Consider the following 25,277-nt stretch of genomic DNA (forward strand, 5'->3'; position numbering starts at 1 on the left):
CCAATACAGCAGGGAAACGAAACCGTTTGGTAGATGGTGGTAGAATATCCCACCAACACGTATTTCCCTTTTTACAGCAAAATTCCGAAGGGGGAAGAGTCTTCGTAACCTTCACCAGACCAAACAATGACGAAAGGCCTCGCCAGGAGGTTGGCAGCACCAAGGTGGCCTCCAACTCCCTTCAGGGGGACGGGACATTGCGGCCACCCAGGCCTCCCAGCAGCGGCCCTGCTCCGGCTGACACCCGGCCCTGGCAGCGGGCCGCCCCCGGGAGGGCGAGGCCGCCGCTGAGGCCGGGCTCCCTCGGCGCATGGAGCGGCCGGTGGAAGGCGGCGAGATGGCGGCGGCGCTGCGGGCCGCTAAGCGGGCGCTGCGCGGGGAGCTGCGGCAGCGGCTGCGGGGGCTGGGCGCGGCGGAGAAGCAGCGCCAGTCCCGCCTGCTCGCTCGCGAGGTGGGTGGGAGCGCGCCCGGCTTCCAGGAAGAGAGGTCCGGGGGCGGCGGGGGGAGCGCCGAGGTGCCGGGCCCGGCCCAGCTTGGGGAATCCCGGCTGGGACTTTCCAGGCGGCTGTAGGGACCGAGGCGGTGATTCAGGGCTCCCGCCGAGCTCCTCGAGTGCTGCCCGGCCTTTCCGGGCCCGTGCGAGGCGGGGAGCACCGCCTCGGCCGCGTCTTGCTCCCTTCAACGCTCTTAATGAGCGCCGGGGCCCGGGGATGGTGGCTTTGGTGACAGCCATCACCGAGTGGAAGCATGGGGTGTTTGTAAAGCGGGGGGCGAGTTCTGCCATAAACCCCCCAGCAGCGGGGTTCTTGTGGGTTCCCGGTGGGTGCGTAGCTTTGTGGCCAGCTCCTGGCAATACAGATGAATATTTAGCGACTATTTCCATTTAAAACAACCATATCTTGTGTACCTGGCTGTCGTTCCCGTTCTGTATCTTTCTGTGGTATTTCTCCCATGCAGTTTTATTTCTAACGTAATTCTTATACTTTAAAAGATACCAAGCAGAGTTTACCTAATTGGAATCCTAGCACAGCGTGGTGTTGGCATGTTCTTTTGAAAAGCCCTGTTTGCTTTTGGATCACAAAGTTTTTATATAGATGTATTTTATCATTTTAATAAACACAATAAAATGTTGTTATGCAGGCACTGCATGTCCTAGAGCACAGTCCTTATTTCTACATTTTTTCAGCACCAGCGGGTGTTTCTAGATGATCTACATTTGTATTGTTATTTTCCTGCCAGAGGATCACAAATCATTTTATAGACTTCACTTAATACTAATGTGTAGCCACTTAATGACTGGGATGTGGCTGCACAGAAACTTCAGGTCATAGGAAGCTTAACAGGAGTTCATGAAACCCTTTCTTTGTCGTTGGGAATGCTTTTTTTTTAACTATATATATGTAATGTCATATCATTTTTCTGCATTTTGGTAATTAAACATCCTAGACTAAAATCTGTCAATTTTTTGAGAAAATACTTGCATGCATCCTCTTCAAAACTGCAGAGTCCTCTGACAACTTCATAAGCACCTAGCCCATGTAGTACCAGGTTTTAGGAGCCCTTAGCCTTCATCTAAACTCAGCAACAGAGCACGTTTCTGCTTGTGAGAGCACACTGAAAGATACAGCTTTTGTTTTGCTTAAAAGAATGCACCAGAAAATATGACATATAAATTGGTGTTATCTTGCCATTTTAATAATCTGACACAAATTGAAAGTCCTGAGCTTGCTTGAGACCAAGGGGTGGTGTGCAAATGGCAGAAAGTAGTCAGCTTCTTCTATAGGGGGGTAGTACAGCAGACAGGAAGAATTTATTGAAAGTGCTAAAATACTATTTGGAATGCTATAAGGCTGAAAATGTAGCTTTATAACATATATCACTGCTTGCAGCTAATAAAAGTGAGCAGGTTATTTTATAACACCTGAACAGTATTTTTAGTCATAAAATCTCATCTCAAAGTGATCTTTAAATTCAAAGTGAAACAGTTTCATGGGCTGACCCAGCTACTGGTATTTAATTAGCTTCTGGATGATTATTCTTTTCTAATGTTTATGATTAAAGTCATGCTGTTTGCATGCTCTGATTCTGCAAAAATAGCCATCAGGTGGTAAGCAAAGGGCTTAGTGGAAAGTCTTTCAGCCTTCTCAGAAAATGCTCCGAGTCATAGCAGCTTCTTCTTCACAGTTCTGAAAACATCCGAAATTGTGTGTGGTTTGACATCTTCAGCATCTTCAAATCCTCATTGTGGTTTGACATCTTCAACCTCATTTTTCTTCTATACGGCATAGTTGATGTGTTGCTGGACGTGTCAGAGCAGATTGGACCTGTGCGGGGCCCACAGCACAGAGCACCACTTTGAAAGAGGAGAGTTTCATGTCTCAGATTCTCTCTTCTCCAAAACCATGAGAAGATTCAGCTCTGGAGGCCCTCAACAACCTGAATCACAGGCACTGTCTGGTGTCTGCAATTTGACTAAATAGTCGTTCTTCCTAACAAAAGCTACCATGGAAATTCTGTTGTTTAAAAGCTTAATCACTTATGTGGAAAAATCCGTGTGTAATGTTGGTCAAATTACAAAAGCAAGTAAAATACGGGTTTGAATTGTGAAGACGTTTCTGTGGCCAAGCAGCAACATATTACCATAATTTGGTCTGCAGTAGGGTTTGGGGGGTTTTTTGGCCTTACAAAAATATATCCATCTTCTGAATGTTTTGCTTGCTCTTTCCACTGCTGTGCTGGAAAGAAAGGGAAAAAAGGAGTGATAAGCATATCTCAACTTGGATAAGGGCAATTATTTATCCGTCAGGCCAGGGCCAGGGCAAAGGCTAAAGCTCACAAGAACAAGTTACCCTGCAGTTACACAAACACAGAGCAGAGGATTTGGTGCTCTCTCTCCCACAGAAAAGCACAGTTTCTCTATTATCTGATATTTTGGACAGATTTTTGCAAGTGTGTAGAGTAAAAATAAATCACATTTAAATGAGAAAGGACACATTTGTATTTGTTTTGACCAGATGTAAGTAGCAAACTATGTATGGTACTAGAGAATGAGAAGACAAAAGTTTAGAAATCTGCTCTTAAATTTTAATGTGGAATTCACACTGGAATGGGATAGACAGATAATGAGGTATAGGTGTACTAACACTTTTTCACCATATACGTGGTTTTTGTTTTCCTTCCCATATTCACTCTTTTATAAGCTCAGCACAGAGAGCCTCATGAAAATCAAAAAATGGCAAGGCCATTTTTCCTTCAAGCTCTGAAAAATGTGCGGTAATAAGATCCCCCATTAGAAGCTGGTGATGTTTGAAGTCATATATTTAAACTTGCTGTAGGGAAGGCGTTTCAGGTTAAAAGAAAGAAGGAGGGACCTGGCCTTGGAAGATTTTGTGCTCTGCAGTCATCTGCTCTGATGCTAATTTTCTTTTGAGTTATTATCATTGATGCACTTTTCATTCTACCTGAGCCCGAATGGGAGATGCAGCTTGTAAAAAGGGTGGAAGAAAAGGAATGCAAAAATCTTGTGTCTTGCATAAGCTTGCAGCTCTGACCTGCTGTATCTTGCTCCAGGGATGTTGGGCATTTAAGGATGTCTGCACTGTATGGCACAAACATTAAAAGGATCAGGAGATTGCCTCCTAAATTGCTTTTTGCTGGCCCAAACCTGTGTTACAATGTTCCATTCACTAGGTGCAAAAACTCAACCTCTTTTCATTTTGCTGACAGTGAAAGTGTTGGAGTAGGAAACAAAGTAAATTTCTTCTTTTTATGATGCACTGTAGTTTGTATCTCTACCCTTTTCAGTGTATATTTTGCTCCCATTGTGTGTTTAATTAAAGTAAGAGTTCTTTTTGTAAGCTTTTCATGACGAATTGCCCCAATTTCCCATGTAGGTGATTTGCCATCCCAAGTACCAAGAATCCAAAAGAATTGCAATCTTCCTAAGCATGCCAGATGAAATCCAGACAGAAGAAATCATTAAGAACATTTTTAAGCAAGGCAAGGAGTGTTTCATCCCACGTTACAAGCCTCACAGCAATCACATGGACATGCTGAAGTTATCATCAGCTGAAGACATTTCATCACTTACTTTGACATCCTGGAATATTCTTCAACCTAGTGATGATGACAGTGCAAGAGAGGAAGCTCTTGCTGGTGGTGAGTGTTTTCTTCCTTATTGTGGGGTTGTTGAGCAGGAGTAGCCTGGAGGCCAGTAGGAAATAATCTGATGGAGTGAAATGAGATGCTGCACTTTCGTTCTGTATGTTGTAGAGGTGCTTAAGTCAATGTAAGCAGATGCTTGTTTCTCTTGCCTGTTTTTCTCTATCCTGTGCCACCCCTGTGATATGTCAGCAGGACAGGAACAAGACTGCACACCTGATCCAACTGAAAAAAACTCAACCTTCCAGATAAATCCAGCTACTTGGTCCGACTCAGCATAGTCTCAGCAAGCGTAACACAGAGGCTCATGAAGAACACGGGCTTGCCAAGAGTGGCTTAGGCTGCCAGTGAAAGTCACAGGGATTCAGAGTTTTAGGATGCACTCTGAGAACTTTAGTTTGCGCTGCCTGAAATGTGGGGAACTTTTCAGATGATGCCTGTAGGCTGACATGAGAATCCTCTGAAATCTTTGATCCTTAAAATTGCGTTGCATGGATGAATCACAGTGCTGATATGGAGCCTGCCCATGCAGAACACCTCTCCAGACTGAGACCTTTGTCTGAAAATAAAAGGACTTTCTTGTAGGCCTGGATGAATATTGCAAATCTTTCCCATCATTATTCTCTCACATTTTGATTTTAGAATGCTTTCTCAGACACTGGATTCTTCATAGGGTTGAAAAGTAAGGTTGGTTTAGATCTAGCTAGTGGCATGTATCTTTTAGTCCCAAAATAACCTCTCTCTTTCTTAGCCTAAAATTCCCGAACTTCTACAAACTTGTGAACAAACTTGTTTCTTCCGTGTCTGCATTCAATATTTGCATTGTTTTTGTGAAGACATTAATATCTTCCTGAAACATCTGAAGAAATGTTTAATGTCATTAATGGAAAACTCATGTCGAATTTGAGCTTGAAACAGTCTGGGAAAATTTTCTCTGGATGGAAATTAACCATGCAGACAGCTTCCACACCTCACAGACATACAGCTTTTTAATGCTTGGTAGAGGAACATAACATTTATATGACTCTGGCTGGTTGAACTTGGGTTTCTATTTGCTTCAGGATGCCAATGTACTTTTTCCCAGAGCACATAACTGCCTTTGTTTCTCTTTTATTTTCAATCTATACCTCTTTCCTATATTAGAATCCTTTCTGTGTTGACATGTTAGCTAGCAAGGTATTTCAGTGCTTCACACAATCGTCCTTCTTTACGTTTAATATTTAGCACTGTAGCTTGTTTTCCTAATTTTTGTCAAAAATGTGTGTGTATTGGTGGAATGTAGAGGCTTTTGAAGGTAAGCCTTAAAATGTCCAGGGCTCAGGCACTTGGGACAAGCTTTTCTGCTACTGATGCACTGCTGTTCATTGAATTAAACAAGTCTGTTGCAGAGATCACAGAATAAACACACAACAGTTTTAGGTATGATGGAAGAAATTACTACCTGGTATAGAATGCACTGAGATGTATGTGTTGGGGATGGCCCAGGTGCCAGGCAGTGAAGATGATGGGGGAAGGCAAGAGCAAGCTTTGGTACCTGACTAGTCCTGGAGTTGCTGTTCCATTGTCTGCACCAGGATATGGTTATGGGCAGAGAACAGTGCCAAAAAAGCTACTGCAGTCAACAGAGAGATGCCAAGACAGCAGTTGTAACAACTGGTGTATGTCCACATCGAACTTGTTCTTCCTGAAGCTCATTTTCAGTTTGTGCTCAGTAACTTAGGAATAATTCGGTTTGGATTGGAAGTCAGACCTTGGTTCTTTATCATAGGACAGTTTTTGTAGACTAGAGAGTAAGTTTAGATTTGTTTCACTATTGCATAATCAGATTTTGTTCCCACAGAAACACATACTACATCTCAGTGTGTCTTTACATTCCTTTTGCTGTATTTTTTATGTCAGTTACTATATTTTTTGAACTTAGGTACATTTGCAGGAATGCAAATTGCCTTGCTGCTACATCCATCCTCCATTCTTGGCATTATGCATAGATGAAACATTTATCTCTGTGATGTTATCAAATACTGTGGTGATCTGAGGCATTTACATTGTTATAAGGAGATAACATGGTGTTACATTAGTAATGTTCCCATCGCTGGCATAAGTTGCTATGTAATTTCCAAGAAATACCCTGCAGGTACATAAATAAGTCATGTCATTTCTGAGCGTATTCATTTTGCATGACAGAAAACTTAAATTCACACAGTCCTTAAAACTTCAGGCATAGTTATTGTGAAGAATAGCTCAAATATTAGAGTAGGTATAATTTTTGCATAGAGTTTCCCAGTCTTTGGTAGTGCTCAAGCAGTGTCTAATAGATTTGAACCCCTCCTTTTGAATAGACCCTCCTTTTGAAGACAGCCCATTTTCTGTCGGATCAGGGTTTACCCATTTTCATCTTGGCAGTATGCCACACAACACCTTGTTGGCATAAACAAAGATCTCTGCAGTTTTAGTAGTAGAAAGTCTGTTACCTTCTCTACTGCGCACGGCTGACAGTAATCCTTGTGTGAAAATTAGGCTAAATGGACACAGTAAAAGAGCAAAGGTGGAAGAAGTTCAGATATTTTGTTTGGAATAGGGGTGTATGTAGGTGCATGACTTGGTTCATTTCCAGCTACACCTACTGAAAGATTTAGAGAACTTCTGGAGCAAGCCAGTGGTACATTTTCTTAGTAGGTACCAATTCCCATCTGTATCATTGCCCATCATAAGTGTAAATGTGCAGTGGTACCAAGTTTTGCCCCAGGTAATACTTTCAATGAATTTCAGGTGGGTTGCAGCAATTGTTTACAGGAGTATAAATACCTTGCGCAACTTTGGAAGGAGTAAACAAGATAAAACCATGCTCCCTGTTTGCTTTTTATCATGACTCCTACAGAACTTTAAAAGGACATTTCCCGAGCAGTTCTAATTTCAATGTTGTTTAGGGAGGCGGTGTGATTCAGCGGGCTGGACATAGGTTTCCTAACTTGTAATGACATTTATTATTACTTAAGCCTGCTCTGAGAACTATGGGCAAAAAGCCGGGACTCAATAAAAACAGACTGGATTGAGTTACTTCCATATGGTAAAATTCTTGGAGGTGGTTTCTTCGAAGGGACAGCTGGTGGCCAACTTTGAACTGAAGAATTTCAGCTGGAAGTCTTGGACCTGAGCAAATATTACACATAAATGTTCATAACTGAACTACTGAGTGGTTGAAGGTGTATAGTGAATTACAGACAACTTTTAAAACATTCACCTAGCTAATGGGGAGAGGGGGTTTGGCCTTGATATCTTTCCTTAGCTGAAAAATAAAGAGCTATTAGAAATTTTGGCACTGGATCTGGTTACTCTAATGGATTGTGAGCCACTCTCCTAAGAAATGCAACAAATGGCATTATGTGTACAGACTTAAATAAGCCTCTTTATCTGTGTAAATTCTGCCCTGGCCTTTAAGTACATTATTACATAGTCCTTGCCCGTCAGTTCTGGCCTCATTCAAAGATGAACCCAAATGCAGTGATACAGGCTGTTTCAAAGGTTCAAGAGATGAATACTGCTTGCTGTTAATGAATGCTGCTAACAAGTATGTGCTCAGTCATTTGCTTTCCCTCTATTCAAGTTAGAGCTGCAGGCCTTTACTACCATACGTTATTCAATCTTTGGTACTGAGACAGTTCTTCATTTCTGTATGGGCTCTTCATCACTACAGTGTTCAATGACTTAAAGATATTAACCAGCATTTGCTGATGGAGAAGCAGCAGAGGCTCAGGATCCTGGTTCCAGCCTGAGTTGAGCAAAGGATCTGCTCCCACTGAACACAGACTCTTTTGCTTGTTTTTCTGAACATTATGGTTTCTTCTCTGTTCCCTCTGAAATGATCATTTCTCAGACTTGCCCCATCCTTGGGCTACACCCTGTTTCCCAGCTTAACTTCTCTGACCTCACATGCCCCTTTCCATCCCTCTGCTCTTTGCCCATCCTGTCTGAATCTCCCACTCCAAGTATCCTTCTGTGGACTTTCTGACCATGTTCCCCATTTCCTCCTACTCTCAGTCCTAGCCTGTCATTTTGTGGCCAACAAAAATAACTTGCCCCTGCTAAAAGGGAGGAGATCATGTGCTTTCGTTTTCTTTCACTTGTCCACTTCCAGGCATGCAAGATTCCCCATCCCAATTTACTCATTTCCTTCCCCACTGTGCTGGCTTCTTTCTCTTTTTCATTGGCGCAGAAAAGCTCCTTCACTGTTAAATAGTTTAATGGGGTATGTTGAATAATCTCTACTACTCTGCTAAAGCTTAATGTATTTTTGCTTCCAGAAATGCAGGTATCAAGAGCTCTACTTGTAATTTAGTTTGGAGACTCCTGGCATTTTCAGTACTGGAAACTTTGGTGGCTGATCACAATATTTGTGTTGTACCTTGAGGATAATTACTGAAATATTAACTAGATAATCTGTGCTTTACATCTACAATTAGCAATAAGATGCGGATTTCAGACAAAGTGAGGAAATACTAATGTATGTCTAGCAGCAACCTCTTGCAGCTTCATTTTCATGTAACCTTTTGAATATTAACTTTTAAGATTGGGGATAGTTACATCTTTCTGCCCTTTATAACTTCCAGAACACTTTGAGACTTGCTGTAGCATAAATTACAACATACGGCAGAAATAGGCAGGGACAGCTTACTTGCATAGATTGTATTTGGTTTATAAAGGCTATTTATGCTGGGAAGTGTGATCCTCTTGCAAGGAAAATGCTGGCTACCTCTAGGCTACAGTTTGAAACAACGTGAAGTAGTATAAGTGACCATTAGCCCTGTTTTAAACTTAGCCATTGGGATTTGCCCTGCAGAAACATTTGAGTCTGCAGAAGCTCTTTTTCATCCATCTTTAAACTCCTGCTATTTATTCATACATTCAAAGAGGCTGTATTTGCTGCTAGGACTGATGGCCTTGTGATGCCAGCAGTCTTCATTATTCCAAATTTTAGCACAGTTCTTTAGGAGTGTGACTGAAGTGGTGGCAGTGCAGTCTTAAGAGGAATAGGTTTAATTTACAGCTGTGAAATAAAGTGGGATGTAAAGAAAGATAATGGGTTGCCCCTGCTCCACCTGCCCAAAAAAAGATGCACCAGAAATGGGAGGGTTTGAAAAATGAGACACATTAGAGTTTGGAAATAAAAAACAGTGTGAAGAGAAAATATTGGGTCTTGAAGCACAGAGAAGTTGTAATATGCTGCTTCAGCTCCATTAGATGTTGTGTAGCTGTCCATGAAGGCACAATGGGACCATACAGAATGATGCTAATCATTCTGAAAAAAGACGTGTTGTAAATAATGCTCAGGGGTAACAGAATATTTAAATGAGATCTGTGCAGATCAGAATGTATCTGGATGTAATGAAACATGGGTGTGAGAAAAGTGGAGATGTTAAACATTACTGCTTAGGAAAAAAAACAAAAGTACCTCAAACAAGATTGTAAAGTGATTGAGGGCAGTATTAGGTTTTCTATTCCTCTGAGAAACTTGATTAAAACTTACAGCACTAAATATGTCAAGGGATAGATTATAATTTAAAATCTTTTTACGCTGTTCATAAAAAAGAAAACCTGAGAGCATGGCATGAAACAAAATTGAAAATCAAGGCCTAGCTCCTAATGTAATTTATTTTTTAATGAAATGGTTTAAAGTTTGGAATGAACTTCTGCTTGAGGACAATGAGCCATAGTATTTTGATATGCAAAGGAGAACAAATTCAGTGCAAGGGAGGCACTGACATCCTGGTGATGAGGCTTTTTGTTAAGAGTATGCTTCCTCTCACACAGTGCAGGATCAAAGCACTGGATATGCAACCCAGTGTCATGTGTTTTACAAGTCAGGAGATCTCACAACTTGTAGCAATACCTGAAATTCCTTCCCACCTCTGCAGCTACAGTCGCTGGCTCATCTCCTTACAGACAGGTTTTGGTTTCTCTTTACCTGCGGGCATTCTGAGCATTGCTCTAAGCATCTCATTTTACTTGTACTGAGCCCTTGGCTCCGCTGCCTTCTGACAGCTGTGAGCTGCACCGGTTAGTTAGTTGCAATGTGAAATATTATGTTCCTAATTATGTTAATATTATATTATGTTCCTACAGTGTGTGAAATACTGTGTGTTCCTTGTATTCATTATAAATCTGCTGCTTTCTGTTCAAGTGATACCTCATTCTTCTATGATGAATAGTAAATAAGGATGTTTGATTTCTTTCCATTATTCATTGTTCAGTTAAAGCTATATTATATCTACTGTATTTTTTTCTCTCAAACTTTGTCTGGTTTTTTATTCTCTTTTAGAAGCTTTTCTAGATCTGTAGTCCCAGCCATTGCTCTTTCTTTTCTTTTCTTTTGCAATCTCTCTGATGTTGTTTTGGACAAAAGATGCCCGAGGGAAAATGTTATGCCAGGTAAAGAGATACTGTGAAATATACGTAGTGGCACTGTAGATGTTAATTCTTTCTGTATATACCATAACACTGCTTTTCAAATCAGCTCACCGGGCAGGTAATTTCTACTGGTTTCCACACAGGTATCCCCTAATGATGCATCATTACAAAAATGCCTGTTCCAGTGTTAAAGATCCATAAAATAATTTCACATTATTCTGCCTAGCATGTTCTGTAACAGGTAGAGTTGGAAAATGCTTGCTTGGAAATTAAGTATTTCAGGTGTTGGACCCAGCTGTGACAACAAGTGTCCCTCAGGGCTTTTCTGCATCCCAGCCTTCAGTTGAAAGACATAGGACTCCATCACCAGCACTGGGATTGTTCTCCACTGCAGCTGGTGTCTGCCCTTCTCCTTGATGTCTGCACCAGCTTCCACAACTCTCTGAAACAGCTTCACAGCAATCAGCACCCAATTTGCTAGGTGAATGCAGAGGCTTTTGGCTGAGCTTCTCCCAGTGCTGCTGCTCAGTGGCAGCTATGGCACGATGACACAGAGTCTCTTTCTTTGAAAGGCTTTTAAAAAATGCTCTGAAATGCAGAAGTCAATGTTTTCATGTGGCATCACTTTGTAATGCCCTTTAGTGTCTTATGTCCTGAACTACCTTGGTGCAGACTAAACTGTGAACACAGCATGTTTTAATTTGAATACCGCCTGTGCCAGGTTATCCTGCAGTGAACCTGGAGGGCTCAGGAACACTACAGCTCTTTGCTTTCGTAAAGTTCATTAAGGCTTTTAAAGAGTGCTTTTCCTTGTAATCATCTTAAGTGTCACATCCATGTTTGCCTTCTTGCAGAAAACATTCCCTTTGCACTTAGCAAAACAACTAAAAAGATTACTTCTGCTGTAATCAATTTAAGTTTAAAGAGAAGTGAGAGCGACATAGGCAAGGACTATAAATCTGCTGCAAGTGATTCTCAAGTGTTTTGTTTCAAAGAGGGCTAATTTTGCTACAGTGAGTATGAAGAGTAGCACTGTCATTTTCTTCATACGGTTTCCTAGAGACAGGAGTCTGTCAAAAGCAAGAGGTTGGGTTAATTTCTGGAGTGTGGCATGAGTCTGTACAACAAGCTCATATAGGGGAAATGCAAACGTGCAAGTGTCTCTGGCTGCAGTAATTAATCCAAGCAAACATTTTTGTCCCCCTTTATTTTCATTTTTGGAAGGGAAGAGCTGCACCAAGGTCATCCCAGTGCCTTTGTGCACATAACCTGGACAACTCGAAGAACGAGAGGAAGCTTTTTCCTGTGTAGGGTTATGTGGATTGAAGGTGCAGTTTGATGAGCCCTGCTGGTGCCAGAAGGGACAGTCCTGATGCTTGTATGCAGCTCTGTGCTTTCCTCATCCTCCCAACCCCGGAGCCATCTCCAGTAGTCGCTGCTGAGCATATTCAGCTCATGCATCTGGCACAAAATCACTATTTTCTTTATTTTTCCTGGGATTGGTTTTCTGCCAGCTTAGTGGGCTATTAAATCAGGTCAGCACTTTTCCAGCTACAAGAGATTTCTCTTCCTGGCACAGTTAATCCCTGCTGTCTTTGCTGAGATTCAAAATACACTGTCATTTCCTCTGTACAGTGGGAAATTCCTTGGACCTGACTGAGAACGTGGTTCTCACACTGGCTTTCAGGCAGCAGGAGACTCGTGCTGCTGTTTCACGATGTAAGGATAGCTCTTGGTCTTTATATCTGGCATCATAACTGGACTCAGTTTCTGCCTGTTTTGGCTGCTGTGCATTTGAGATGGGAATCAGGTTTTGGGCTGTAGATGGAGGGCAAATTCCTGTCCAGGAGTGACATACAGCCCTTTGCCGGCAGGTGTCAGTATTCCATACATTTACTATGGAGCATTGGTGTAATTTAATCCTGTAGTTAAAATCTCATCCAGGCATTGTACTCACACACACAGGAGAACAAGTGCTCCAGCCTAATATCTCCAAAAAATCAGCAGTTGGAGTGAAGGACGTGGAGAACTGCAGGGAGAGTTGGTTTTTATCAGCTGTGCAAGCTTAAAAAGATTAAAATCTAATGATGGAAGAAGCAGGATTTCTCAGCTGTTGTGTTAACATGTTTGACACTAACAGTGAAGGTGCCCTCACCTCCAAACCAGCTCACTCTGCATGTTCAATAAACCCTCCCTGTAAACATGCCTAATGTTCCTGTCAAGCAGCGTAACTCCCTACAGGAGTCAGGTTTATGCACTGACAAAGAAGTTGATGCCTTAATCATTTATATTTCACAAGCAATCCTGTGCATCTTACGATAAACTATCTGCTGAGTGAGTCAAAGGGCATTGGAAATGCTGATAGTGATGCATTTACTGAAAAAATCCCCAAATGATTCACTTCTGTCATATTTTGGTTTAAAAATATCGAGACAGCAGCATGCAAAAGAGGACCAAGAAGAAATGAAGAGATGAAGTAGTGCACATGCACGTGTATGGAGTGGAAATATATAAGTAAGTGCTCAGATAAATACTATGGGAAGTGTAGCTGGTGAGATCTTAAAGGATGCAGTGTAAAACCACAGAAAGTTACACAAGGATCCTTGTATTTTAGGCTGCAACAGTGTTAGGACAATTCCAACATAAAGAGTTCAAGCACCAATGCCTTGAGAGTCTCTCTAAAGGAGCAGATTTGCAGTCAGCGTTTACTGATTTAACAAGATGTGTTGATGTGCTGTGAAGTGGCTCTAATGCCCTTTGTCCTCTCTTTGGAATTGCTCCTTGGTACATCTTGTTTCAGAGTATTTTGGTGGTTTAAAATCACAGGAGAACCTAGGTGCAAGCCTTTGAACGAGACATTTTTCATTGCCCATGTTTTCCCAATCGGACTGTTCTAACTCTGCTCGCACATCTGAATATCAGGAGCAGATAAGTCGTTTTTCTCAGACTAATAACTAAAACATTTCTAAGTAATTCTTTCCTTTTGAATTGAATTGCTGCTGAATTTGCAAAACCAGAACTTGCAAAACCAGACATTTTTGTAGGTGGCATTGAGTGGTTACGGTTTATTTATGGGGCTTACACAGACTTGATGAATAATAGTGAAATAGAAAAGTACGTGTTCAAATTTTCTTTTAGGGAGACATTTGGCAAATTCTAAAAATGAGACACTAGACCTCAGCTAACTTAAACCTCAGGGGAGATGAGTGCAATGGTTATAGCCTCCTCGCACACATCCCACAATGTGAAACCAGCTAGATTTAAACACAAGTCTTAGCCTCAGCAAGTAGCTTCCCTGATGATATGTGAAAGGATATTTGTTTGTGGATCGGGATAGGTTCGTTTATGCAGGGCTGACATGCTGCAGCTGATGCTGTGCAGTGCACTCACCCTTTCAAATGCATTGGCGCTAAGTGTGTAAGATTTTGTTCTAAATGAATTCAAAACAGAAGGGTATTTGCTCGATCACAGCTTAGTAGCACAGGAGATGATCAAGCGGCTTTATTAGTGTGTTTTGCAGTTTAATAGCAGGACAGTGGCTGCCACTTGGTTGTTTTAAACCTGTATGGCTGATGGCTATCATGTAGCTTCTCGGGGGAAGTGTAAATATTTTATTATGCTGTAGTTCAGAAGGGCAACTGTGAACTATGGAGACCAATGTTTCATGCTGACACAAAGCACTGACATGGATGAGTAGATAGATAAACGCTGAGTTGCTCAGTGTTTGTTTGTAGATTCTGCTGATGATTCTATTTTCTGCAAAATATTTTACTGAAGTAGTAACAGAAGCTGTCTCAGTCATGCTTGTGAGCCAGTTACCTGAGCACAGGGGCTGCAGAGAAGATTGCTTGGCATCTATATGTATGTAAAAGGTAGATGGGTGGTTTATGGGTGGGCATGGATGTGGGTAAAGAGCTTTTTAGAAGACAAAAGGACACAAAACCTTCCTGGTGCCTGCAATTCCCATACACAGATAGGAATGAAAATAAAGCAAGTGGTTGCCCCAGGTGTTAAAAGCATTCCTCCCTGGATGAGGTGAGCATTAGCCTTAAGGGCATCACCATGTGCCCTGTAGCAGGAGAGCATTGATGCAGCCTGTGAGATTTGGATGTGATACTTTGGTTTTTCATTCCTGTGCCTGGCTAGTGTGTGCTGGGTAAAAAGTGAGCATCACTCTGGCTCTCCCTCTAAAGCAGGAGTTGTCTAGGAATAGTTAGAAAACAGTGAGTCCTGCTGAAGTGATGTGGTACTGCACAGTTAATGTTGTTCTTACAGGGCTGTTGGACAAAAGGAAACAGCTGGAGGAAAAGCTACTGACTACAGTTTAAAATGAGCTGGGTTTTCAACCTAATCTGAAACACAGCTTTTAGTACTGCTAAGTAACTCTTTGGAATCATAAGAAGACTACAGAGTGGTCACCAGAGGACAGCTGTTGATGAACAACCACCAACAAATATCTACAAGATAAAAGAATTTCTTTTTCTCAAACTTGTGTCAGTAACTCGGGATATTTTTCATGTAGGTTGGTGCAGAGGGGAGTCAATGGGGCAATGCTGATTTAAGGTAACTAAGGATCTGATCATTTATGTTGTATCTTAGGTTTCCTAGGAGATGAGAATTCATGCTGAGCTTCTGATGCTGATTTTCAAAGGCCATATCGTGTGAGCAAATGGGAATTATCAGATTCCTTTCTGTTTAGGGATTTGTTTAAAAGAGTTTCCTTTCTGTTTAAGGGATTGCATTTACATTTTAGCAGACTGGTTGGGGTAAAGTTAAGCAGTGTAACTGTTTATGTCTGCCATCCCCGGTGTTACTGGAATTTCCATAATTGGTTTTGGATTAATGACTTTTTTTCAAATGCTTACGAATTGAAGCAAAGGGTAATGTTTTTGTCTCCTTGCTTATTTGATTGGGATATAACAGTATCTGGCTTACCCAGGGCTTAGTCAGGATAAGGAGCTGGTTTCCTCTGGAAGCAATCCCAGCCCTTCCAGGAACCACACACCTCAACAGGGTCTGGATTAGGCCTGCAGTGAACAGATCTGACATTTGCCTTTTTGACCTTATACCAAGGCAACTGTGTAATAGCAGAGATGTTGTGCTTGAAACCAAGGGCAGGTTTTTTCCAAAGGGCAGAACATTTTTATCTGGAAGGAAAAACCAAGCTGTTAGCAACCTCAGGAGTGGCATGAGGGCACGCAGGGCATTCCAGGGAGAAGGCTTTGCACTAGTCATAAAGGGCAAGGATTTGTTTTGCTGCAGCATAATTCAAATATTTACTTCTGTGGAGTTGTTTTCCCTGAGATCTGGTGATTAACCCAGACCACAGTTGTTAGGTGCTTCGTAAATACAGAACAAGATGATGATCTGTGCCCTACAGAGTACATATTGAGGAGTTAACACCTACCCAAGAGGCCTAACTATGCTGGTGCTGACAGTAATTAAAATTACAGTAACAACTCTGTCTTAATGAGAACTTTCCAAGTTATTTAAACTCATTGGCTCATACCCCGCATATCACCAAGACTGATAGAATCAAGTGGTTGAGTTATTTTTTAACTCTCTACTGAGATGCAGCAAATGCAGATGCAGATGATGGTTACTGCACCCTTTTCATTCTGAAAAGGTTTTCCTGCAAAAGGCTTTATTTTTTTCTCCACTGTGGTCCTTGCTAGGATCAGAAAAGGATCAAAGCAAGCTTCTATTCCTTGTAAATGAACAGCTTTCAAATACTTGTCACCTCTGCAGTTGCATGTAGGCTTATCTGTCATTGTTTATGTTGTGCATAACAGCATACACACTCCTTTCCTTTAAACAGAAAGTTGTTCTTGCCCTGGTTCTTCTGGTCCTGCACCTTATGTAATATTGACATCCAAGCAAAGCAGATGCAGAGCAAGCTGTGTGTGGAAGAAACCTGACTGCTGAAAACCTCATTCTTGCCCAGGGTACCAGGCTGGAAGGATCAGGTCATCCTTGTGGTGATGGAGTAAACGATGCACAAACTTCTGTGCTTCAGGGAGAAGCTCAGACTGCTGCTGCTGTGAGAAGCAGCAGCAATGCCATACAGAGCTGATTGCTGTCGACCTCTTGTAGGCTTGAGCTCAGGAGGTGTCTGTGCTGCAAGCACGATTTTTATGAGCACATTGCTGTTCTTTAGAGGGACACAGGAGTTGCTGCAGCTCGGCCTCTGTCTCATCCTCTTGTAAGTGCTTGGCAGGCAAGGATCAAAAGAGTCCTAGCTCCCACTTTGATGGGTCACAGGCAGTCACAAGCAAGTGGCAGTGAGGGATGAGAAGCTGGCATGACGAAGTATTTCAGGTTCATCTTCCATTAGGACTGTCTAGCTGTGCAGGGAAAGACGGGTGACCCCACATGCGGGTGGCAGTGGGCTGGTGGAGTGCCTTCCAACCTGGGAGGACAGGGGCCATGCTGTCTGCTCCTTCTGAGAGCAGGATGAGTCTCCAGCAGTCTTTACATGACCTGTATCTGTGCAGTTTGATGGACTCTTCTATAATTAACCATTGTCAAGAACACTTCTTAAAATGCCGGCTGGCATTTCAAATAGGAACATCAGATTAAGGAGAAGAGCGGTAATGAGGTGCAAGGAGAAAATCCTTCCCTGGGGAACAAATCAAACCTGATATCATCATGGAAGGTAATGAGAAATGCACTGCCAGACTGAGGAGGTTCACTGCAGCTGCCTAGAGGAAGCGAAACCGTCTATTCCTATTTAAAACACCAGAGAGGGGATGCTGATGTTTTGGTCTGCTGGTTAAGTCAGGGGACGTGCAGTTTCCACATCTGCATCTTGTGTTTCCTGAGTCCTTGGGCAAGTCATTTCACTTCTGTGTAACATAAGGTATGTCTATGTAGACGTACGTAATTCAGTGAAGAGTGTGCCTGTACGTAGCAAGTTCTGAAGCTGTAAAGTGTGTAAGAAGCATTGATATTCTCTACATAGAAGCTGGATAATAAATTGTTGCTTGAGACAGTGTTTTTAGCCTTTAGCAATTTGCAGACCGCAAGCAAGTATTCCAAGAGAAGCACAGATTACCTCCTGACTGTGGGTGTGCCTTCCTGGGCTCCTGTAGTCACAGGAGCCTCAGGGTTACAAGAACCACTAGCTAACAACTACAGAGACGTGGGGGACAGCAGACATTACAAGGAGAGGGATAGAAGTAGCAAATGTGAGACCTCCCTCAGCATGTTTTATGAGACAGTAAAAACTGATGTGGTGTTTGGTGCCCAAGTACCTGCTCTGTCCTCTGAGGCACAAGGATGTCATTTCACACAGCGGTCTGTGAGAGCACAGGGAGCAGGATGAGAGAACAGAGCAAGCTTGCAGGGCATCCTGAGTGGCAACCAGTGGTCCTGCAGGGCTGAAAGGGCCTGGGAGCATAAGGGCCCTATGCCAAAATGGATAAGATGTTATTACCCTCACCTGCCATCCTGTTGATGTACTCTCATTGCTGGTCGTAATTTTATGTGTCTGCAATCTCGGTCTCATCTGCGTGTGCAATCTTGGTCTCATCTGTGTGTCTGTCACCTCTCATCCTGTGACAGCTCTTCCCCCGCTCTGCCGCAGGCACCACAGAGGTTTTGTTGCTCCCCAAGTTATGTGACGAGAAAGAGTTCTCTCCATGCAGCTCTCTATCTTTCATTCCGATCCCAACCCTAACCATTCTATGATTCTTTGATCCTGGGGTAGGATTTGGGCTAATGATGCTTGAACTGCCCTTGGGCTCCTTGCAGAGTAGCTGTGTCATTTTTCTACTGAAAGTCTTGCTTGGCATTTTACTTAAATCTTGTGTGGTGTGAGTTGCATGGATATCAGACAGTGTGTTGTGAGTCAGAGCAAAGGCAGTCACTATTGCAGTGCTCCAGCAGGAGAAAAATAAAAGGGTAACTATTACAGTGTTTGGAGCATAATTTTTCATAGTGAGATTTGTACAAGCTTGTTTGAGTTGCTCAGCATAAAACCCCCATGATTATAGAGGAGCTGACTCATTAAAATACAGTTTCTCCAGAGAACCCAGAAGAAAACACAGTGCTTTAATATATCTAAATTCACTCAAGTGTGCCTGTGCTATCAGTTAAACTGTGTAGAAAATATCTTTCTTCCCTCCACAGTTCCTGCAAATTCCCTCTTTTCTTAGTGCTTCTCCTGACTTGTCTTTTTCCTGTCTGTGATACAAAATATACGGAGAAATGGCACCTTTGGGCTGCAGCTTTGCCCCTTGTGTGCATTCTCACCTGCCAGCAGTAGTGACTGCAAATGTTTCCTGGTTTTTGCCATGAGTCTTATGGAGCGAAAACAGCTCATAAAAAGTATAAGGCAGAACATGTTTCTTTCCGTGCTTTGTTAAGTGTTTGGTACATACTGGTTTCTGGGCCACCTGACTACCTACACAAAACTGATTGTGGCAGATTATGGAGAGGATAAATACTGAGCATAGGAGTAACTTGAGGAGGATTTGCCCTTCTAATTAATGCTAATTAACGCTAATGGTGTGCTAATATGATCTAGATGCTAGTTTCTAGTTCCTAGCCCATAGGCCTGGCAATTGGCAAATACATTTTTTTACTTGCAAACTGAGATGTGACATTTTGCATCCAACATGATGTACATAGTGATTACCGTAAAAATGGCATCTATTGCCAAATCAAACCATACTTCTGTCCTCATGCCTCTTTTCCCCTTTGCCATTTGCCATTTCTCTGTCCTATGAGTCAAAAATGTGGTAAAACACTAAGACTCCTTTTTATTTCAACCAGTAATATTCTGTGGTCTGCCCTTTGGCTAATTCGCTCTTCTTACTCCCCTGACCTCTTTAAAAAAGCCATGTTCCTTAGCTGTATGATACCAGATTTGCAAGACTGATCTTCTCTAAACATTTCACACCATGTTGCCTTGCGTATTTTATATCAATGTTCTGTTTAAGTCAACAGGTCATGATGAGTGTTCACATCAGTGGCTCTTCAAATCCAAAACGGCAGGAGAGAATAGGTTTGGACGTAGGAAAAGTGAAGAAGCACTTGACACATCTTAGCCCTGGTGAAGGAGCAGAAGCTAGTTATAAAAAACGGCTCAAGGCTAAGTACTGTTCCTGTAAGAAGGAAGAAGCAGTGGACTGAGACACAGCATTTGCTTTCTTTCCAGACTCATGTCAGCTGTGTTTTAATCTGCACTGGCTTTCCACTACCGTTCCTGCCCTTCTCTCCTTAAGTGTCTATCTGCTACAGCAGCAAGTAATGAAAGACTTTCTTTACATTGTGAAACTAGTAAGTGAGATGTTCCTGGGTCAGCACCAGGCTAGCCAAGCTCATTTGTTTAGAGGATGTCCTTGTAAGACTTCTCACATTAAATGAACAAGCCTTGCATAAGGAATGGGGGAATCTGCAGGCTGGCTGCCTCCATGCCTGGTGGTTGCAGCCAGTTTCTTTTGCCTACCTGGAAGTGATGTGAATCAAATCCTGAAACAAGTGGGCAGCTGAGCGCAAATTGTAGCTGGCTACCTGGCATGATGCTAATCCACATCCATTCACAGAGTATAACAAAGCAAGAAAAAAGGGCTTAGCTAATCTTACCTTTTTATGTGGAGCTGGTTGGTGGGGACTTTCGGTTTCGCCAGCAGGTCAGGTCTGTTTTGTCCAGATGATTACCGGTTTATGCATCTTGTTTCAGTTTTTTAACTGATTTTGAGTTCCAGTCAAGTGCAATCTCAGAAGGGTCTTAGGGAACCCATATGTCCCTCCTGAAGGAGGGATATCCGGGACAGGCAAGCAGAATGCCTGTGTGTGCTGCTGGAGCAACAGTAAAAATTGCTGGAGGCTCAGGAAGGAAGTCCTTTGGGAGAAGAAGAGCCTGACACCACAAAGAGACAATTCTTCAAATCTTGATCTTGATACAAGAGGGCCAATATCCACTTTCAGAATATATTGCATTCAGGGCTCTTTGGTTTTGGGAGGTTGGGTGAAGGTTCATGACATCTTACAGTTGTGTCAAGAAGATGGTCTCTGTTATGTGTGTTCTTTTTATTCTTTTCCTTTCCTATTTCTGTGTCTGACGTTGAAATTCATTTGATTTTCTGATTCTTCCTGCATTTAATTTCCCCGAGTTCAGTCTCTGCCTGGATTTAAAGTCATAATCATTAGTATTTGGAAATGTGAGGTTAAAATGATAAAATATATTTGTTATAATGTAGGTTTTTTCCCTTCAAGCTTTTCAAGGTCTAATTATTTTGCAGCTGATCTAGTATGCAATTGATAGATAAAAATGTAAATTTACAGGTTTAGTATTCAGATTTAATATTTAGTATTTTTCATCTGATCAAAGAGAGATTTTGCAAAACACAAAGCTTGCATTTTTGCAAACGTCTGAAGTTATGTGGATGTAGTCGAGCCATCAGGAAACCCACAGTGCCTCTACTAATGTTTATTTCATTTTTCTACAGGAGGTCTTGACCTTATCTTCATGCCGGGCCTTGGGTTTGACAAAAAAGGCAACAGATTGGGAAGAGGGAAAGGATATTATGACACTTACCTTGAAAGATGTATGAAACATCCCAGTGGAAAGCCTTACACGATTGCCTTGGCTTTTCGGGAGCAGATTTGTGAATCAGTGCCTGTTGCAGAAAATGACATCCAAGTAGATGAAATCCTTTATGAACACTGTTGAATGTATCTTGATTTCAACCCAGTTCCAGACCGACCAATGAAAGACGTCAGATCCATCAGTCATTACTTTTTAATAGTCATGTAGATGATTTTGGGAGCAATGAATACGCTACTGAGCAAAAGAAAAACAAAACAAAACTGTAAATGTGGTAATAGTAGTGAGAATTGCATTGATTTGCTTCTAATTAGTAAGTATCTGGTGTAATTCTTATTCTAGAATCAATAGAAATGAGAATGTGTGACTGTTTATTACAGTAAGGACCATTTTTTCTCATCATACTTTTGAGGAACAAATTACTCGATACTTATCAGTTTTATTATTCCAGTTTAAAGGTGAACTGTCTGCTAATGACAGTTCTTGATCCAGTCTAGAATTAGATACTTACTATGGTAAAAGTTCTTAGTACTTAGGTCTTATGTGCATCCATGAGCAAAACAAGAAACTGCCAGAAAAGTCCTATAGTAAACTGGACAAAAAATGGTGATTGGAAGAAAGCCTTAATTGATTTTAGTGTGGACAATAACTTTGACTGCTTACTTGGCCCCTTGCTGTCTTAAAATAAAGAAGTATTAAGAAGTTGTCTTAAAATAAAGGAGTATCTGTTAATGAAAAAAGGTTCATGTCTGTTGCTTTGGTGTATGGTTCTTTCCTTTATCCAAATACAAGATTGCTATGTAGTCTAAAATGCAGTCAGTGAGCTCTCCGTCTGGAGAAAAAACAGCTATTTTTTTGTAAAATAATATTTCAAATTACTCTAAGTTCTTTAGTTTTGTACACAGGTTATTAATAACATCCAAAACATTGTGTGAACTATGGGTACTATATTAAAGGATAAATAGATGCTAAGAATTGCAGAGAACACATTTTATGGATTGAGTAAGTTTTTGGGTGGGAAGTTGGGCATTCTCCAGACTATCCTGGAAATTGGGAAGAAGATGGTGAGTTTTCCTCTGAAAAAGCTCACTCTCAGGATCAATCTCTCACAATCAGGATCAATCAAACTGTCACATTTTGTGTTCCCTTTCCAATGCAATTTCACTTTTTCCGTACATGTGTAACTCCTCCTTCTATCAATAAGTCAGTGTGTTTATTTTCACCAAACAACTCTGTGTCATCATTAAAAAATCCATGAATCCTCCAGGACCAGCTGTGGAGCAGAATGACCTGAAGACTTCCTCAACAATAAGTGCTTTTGTGAGCAAACTATGCCTACAGTACATATGAACCTCTTCATCTCAGTCTTTGTGTGTGGCAGACCTGTGTCTAGGTTGATCACCTATCACATTAGGCTCAGCACTATGCCATATGGCACAGCCTGCCATGGCCATCAACAGAGCTACACTGAAGCCACTATTTTTCACACTGGAAACCTGGATTCTAAATCTGATAAATGTTTTAAATGCAGATATTAAGTCCAGCCCCATTCAACAAGCTACTTGCTTCCACCCCACCAAAACCAGTGGGTGCTTTTAGTGGTGTCAAGATTTAACCATGGACATTTATCTGGGATCCTGGGGCATGTTTATATGTTTTTGGATAATGTAACACTAAGCCTGACTGCATGAACGCTGCTCCACTTCTACTTTAGGCACAAAATTAAGAGGCCATGTCAGCATAACAACATAAGAAGTAGCTGATGACCTCTTGCTGCTTTGTTCAAGCTGAGGGGAAGCCATGATGTTTGGTTTTAAGCTAAATACTGGTGGTTTTTTAACTGTGTTTTATTAGCATGCCTCGTGCCTCATAAATCAAATAGCTACCATGAAAGCAAACTTTTTATCCAAAACCTCTGCGCCTTGTGGCTTTGCTTTTCTGAGGTATTCTTTGTATAAGAGGGTTTTTTGATTGTTGTTATTCTTCTTTGGTCAGTTAGATACGAGCGTAGTCACAACACTTTGTAGCCCTTTGGATTAGCTTTTGATCTTGCTGCCTGAGCTTACCCACTAGCTTCACTCATACGTATTTCACTACAGATGAAACCAGGTGAATAACTGTGTACAGAGAGTCCAGGATATGATGAAGAGGCTTCAGAGCCAGCATTAACAGCTGTACGAAACCAAAGTGCTTAGGGAGAGACAAGGTCAATGTTTCATTGTGTGGAAGTTCAAAATAGGAGGAAAAAGTAAAAAGCAAGAGTTTGGATGCATAATACAGGCCCCTGTCCAGCACAGCCACATTCAGGCACCAAACTTTGTCCTTGTGGGCTCACTGAAGTTGCTGGAACTAATTGGTATAGGAAAAGCAAGCAAGCTTTGCAGGCTTTCAGGACTTGAGGCAATGAGTGTCCCCAAGCCTCCTATGTCATAGACCACATTTCAATACATTGTGGAACCATTCTGTCTCGCTTTCACTCCAAACTGCCCTTTCAGCTACAGCTGCAATGGGAAAGGATGAGGAAACTATTTACGGTACTGTATCATTGGTAACAAGAGGAGGTGGCACTTTGTTCCTTGCAATCCTCTCCTGGTTCAGGAGAAGACCATGGCAGGCTCATCGGCCATTCTGGGGGAGCTGCAGGACCCTGGCTGACACAGAAAGCTCTTAACATTTGGCTGATGGGGATAGTAAGACAGTATTTATGTATATTGTCTTGAGAATCATGGAGCTAAATAAAAGTGACAGCTTTCACTTGACATCCCCAACCTTGCTGCTGTCACTCAGGGTTTTTCTCTTTGCCACATAACATGAAATCACTGTCAGTTTGATACCACATAGCAGTGGTTCTGAAGCACAGAGGTTAGGGGTTTGTAGGTGCATCAGGATTATTTACGTTTGCTATGCATAAAATGGCACTTGAGAAGCAAGGCAGGCTGCCAAGAAGGAGATGCACTGGGGCTGCCTGGCTGCTTCCTTCTATCTGTCCATGCTGGGTTGTCAGTGTAGGATCTGTAACGATTGCTTCAAAATAGTATCATCTCTCCTCAGATGGACGTGCCCCTGTCTGCTGCAGTGAACGCCATTAGTGCTGTTCTCATGACAAAGCGTCTATCAATCTCTACTTTGTTTATAAACAAATCTGCCTGCCCTGCATAAGAAATGGATAGTCTAAAGAAAAACAGCATTACCGAAGGAGTAAGTTAATTATGTTCCAGGATCTTAGCATGCTATCTCCAAGTATTCACTACGATCTGACCAGTGGAGTTATAATTAAAAAATGTCCCCAGGGAGGAACTTGTAAATTATTTACTATAAGGGGCTTTTCCAGGCTTTTTTAGTTTAATTGCACATTCTGAAAGAGAAAGACCTCAGAAACAAATTAACTAAGAGGTTGAAATGGCTTTGTTAAAATCATGTTCACAGCTAAGCAGTATAAGACTGCGAGCAAGCGTCAAATACAGGACAAAGCTTCAGAAGCTGGCATTACTCATGGTTAAAAATCATGTGGAAAGCACCAAAATGTCCATGCAGTCACTGGGTTTGTCCACTTTGTAGTCCAGAGCTGACAGTGCCTCACATCCTCATGGTCATTTGTTTTGTAGTGGGACGAACTGGCTTTTGAGGGGGTTTTGGTAGGGTACAGATTAAGTCCTGGCAGGCGGAGATGAAAGATTAGAGGTGATGGAGAGGCACAATAAGAGGATACTGGGGTGGTATGTATTTTCTATTGTTCTCACGCCACCTATGGCATTTTAGCTCTAACCAGCCTGATTAACCCTCAGTGGAAGGTGGGATGAGAGGCAGGCTGTGTCCTTTTGAATGCATGGGTGAAACCTAATGTGCTTGCCTTCCCACAAGAAACATGGCTTAAGTGTCTGCAACCGAAGTTGCCCCCTGGATTTGGCCTTTGCTGAAGGACAGCTGGTGTGATCTCTGATTTTCTGTATGTAAAGGTGGTTTCAGTTGCGGTTGTCCTTGCTTTTATTTCTTTCTGAAAGAAGTCACATCTGCTGTGGCATCCTTACCAAAGAGCCAACTGACTGAGCAGAGCAGCCAGCCATGCATATGTGCTTGTCAGCCCAAATAGATGCATACAGCGTTGCTCTTTTCCTTGTCTCTCCCTTTTTCTTTTAAACCTTGTATGTCTTGCTTAGAT

The 25,277-nt window shown here is 42.0% G+C and overlaps 1 protein-coding gene across 1 annotated transcript; it reads left to right on the forward strand.

The window, feature by feature from the left end:
• Nucleotides 1-310: 310 nt before the first annotated feature.
• Nucleotides 311-21,244, forward strand: MTHFS (methenyltetrahydrofolate synthetase; the record flags this gene model as incomplete). Its single annotated transcript, XM_080626490.1, has 3 exons — nucleotides 311-451; nucleotides 3,894-4,158; nucleotides 21,021-21,244. 3 exons carry the CDS (start codon nucleotides 311-313, stop codon nucleotides 21,242-21,244), a joined length of 630 nt encoding a protein of 209 aa, XP_080482616.1.
• Between the last annotated feature and the right edge of the window lie 4,033 nt (nucleotides 21,245-25,277).

This window comes from Psittacula echo (genome assembly GCF_963264785.1).
Source record: "Psittacula echo genome assembly, chromosome: 10".
NCBI classification, from domain to species: domain Eukaryota; kingdom Metazoa; phylum Chordata; class Aves; order Psittaciformes; family Psittacidae; genus Psittacula; species Psittacula echo.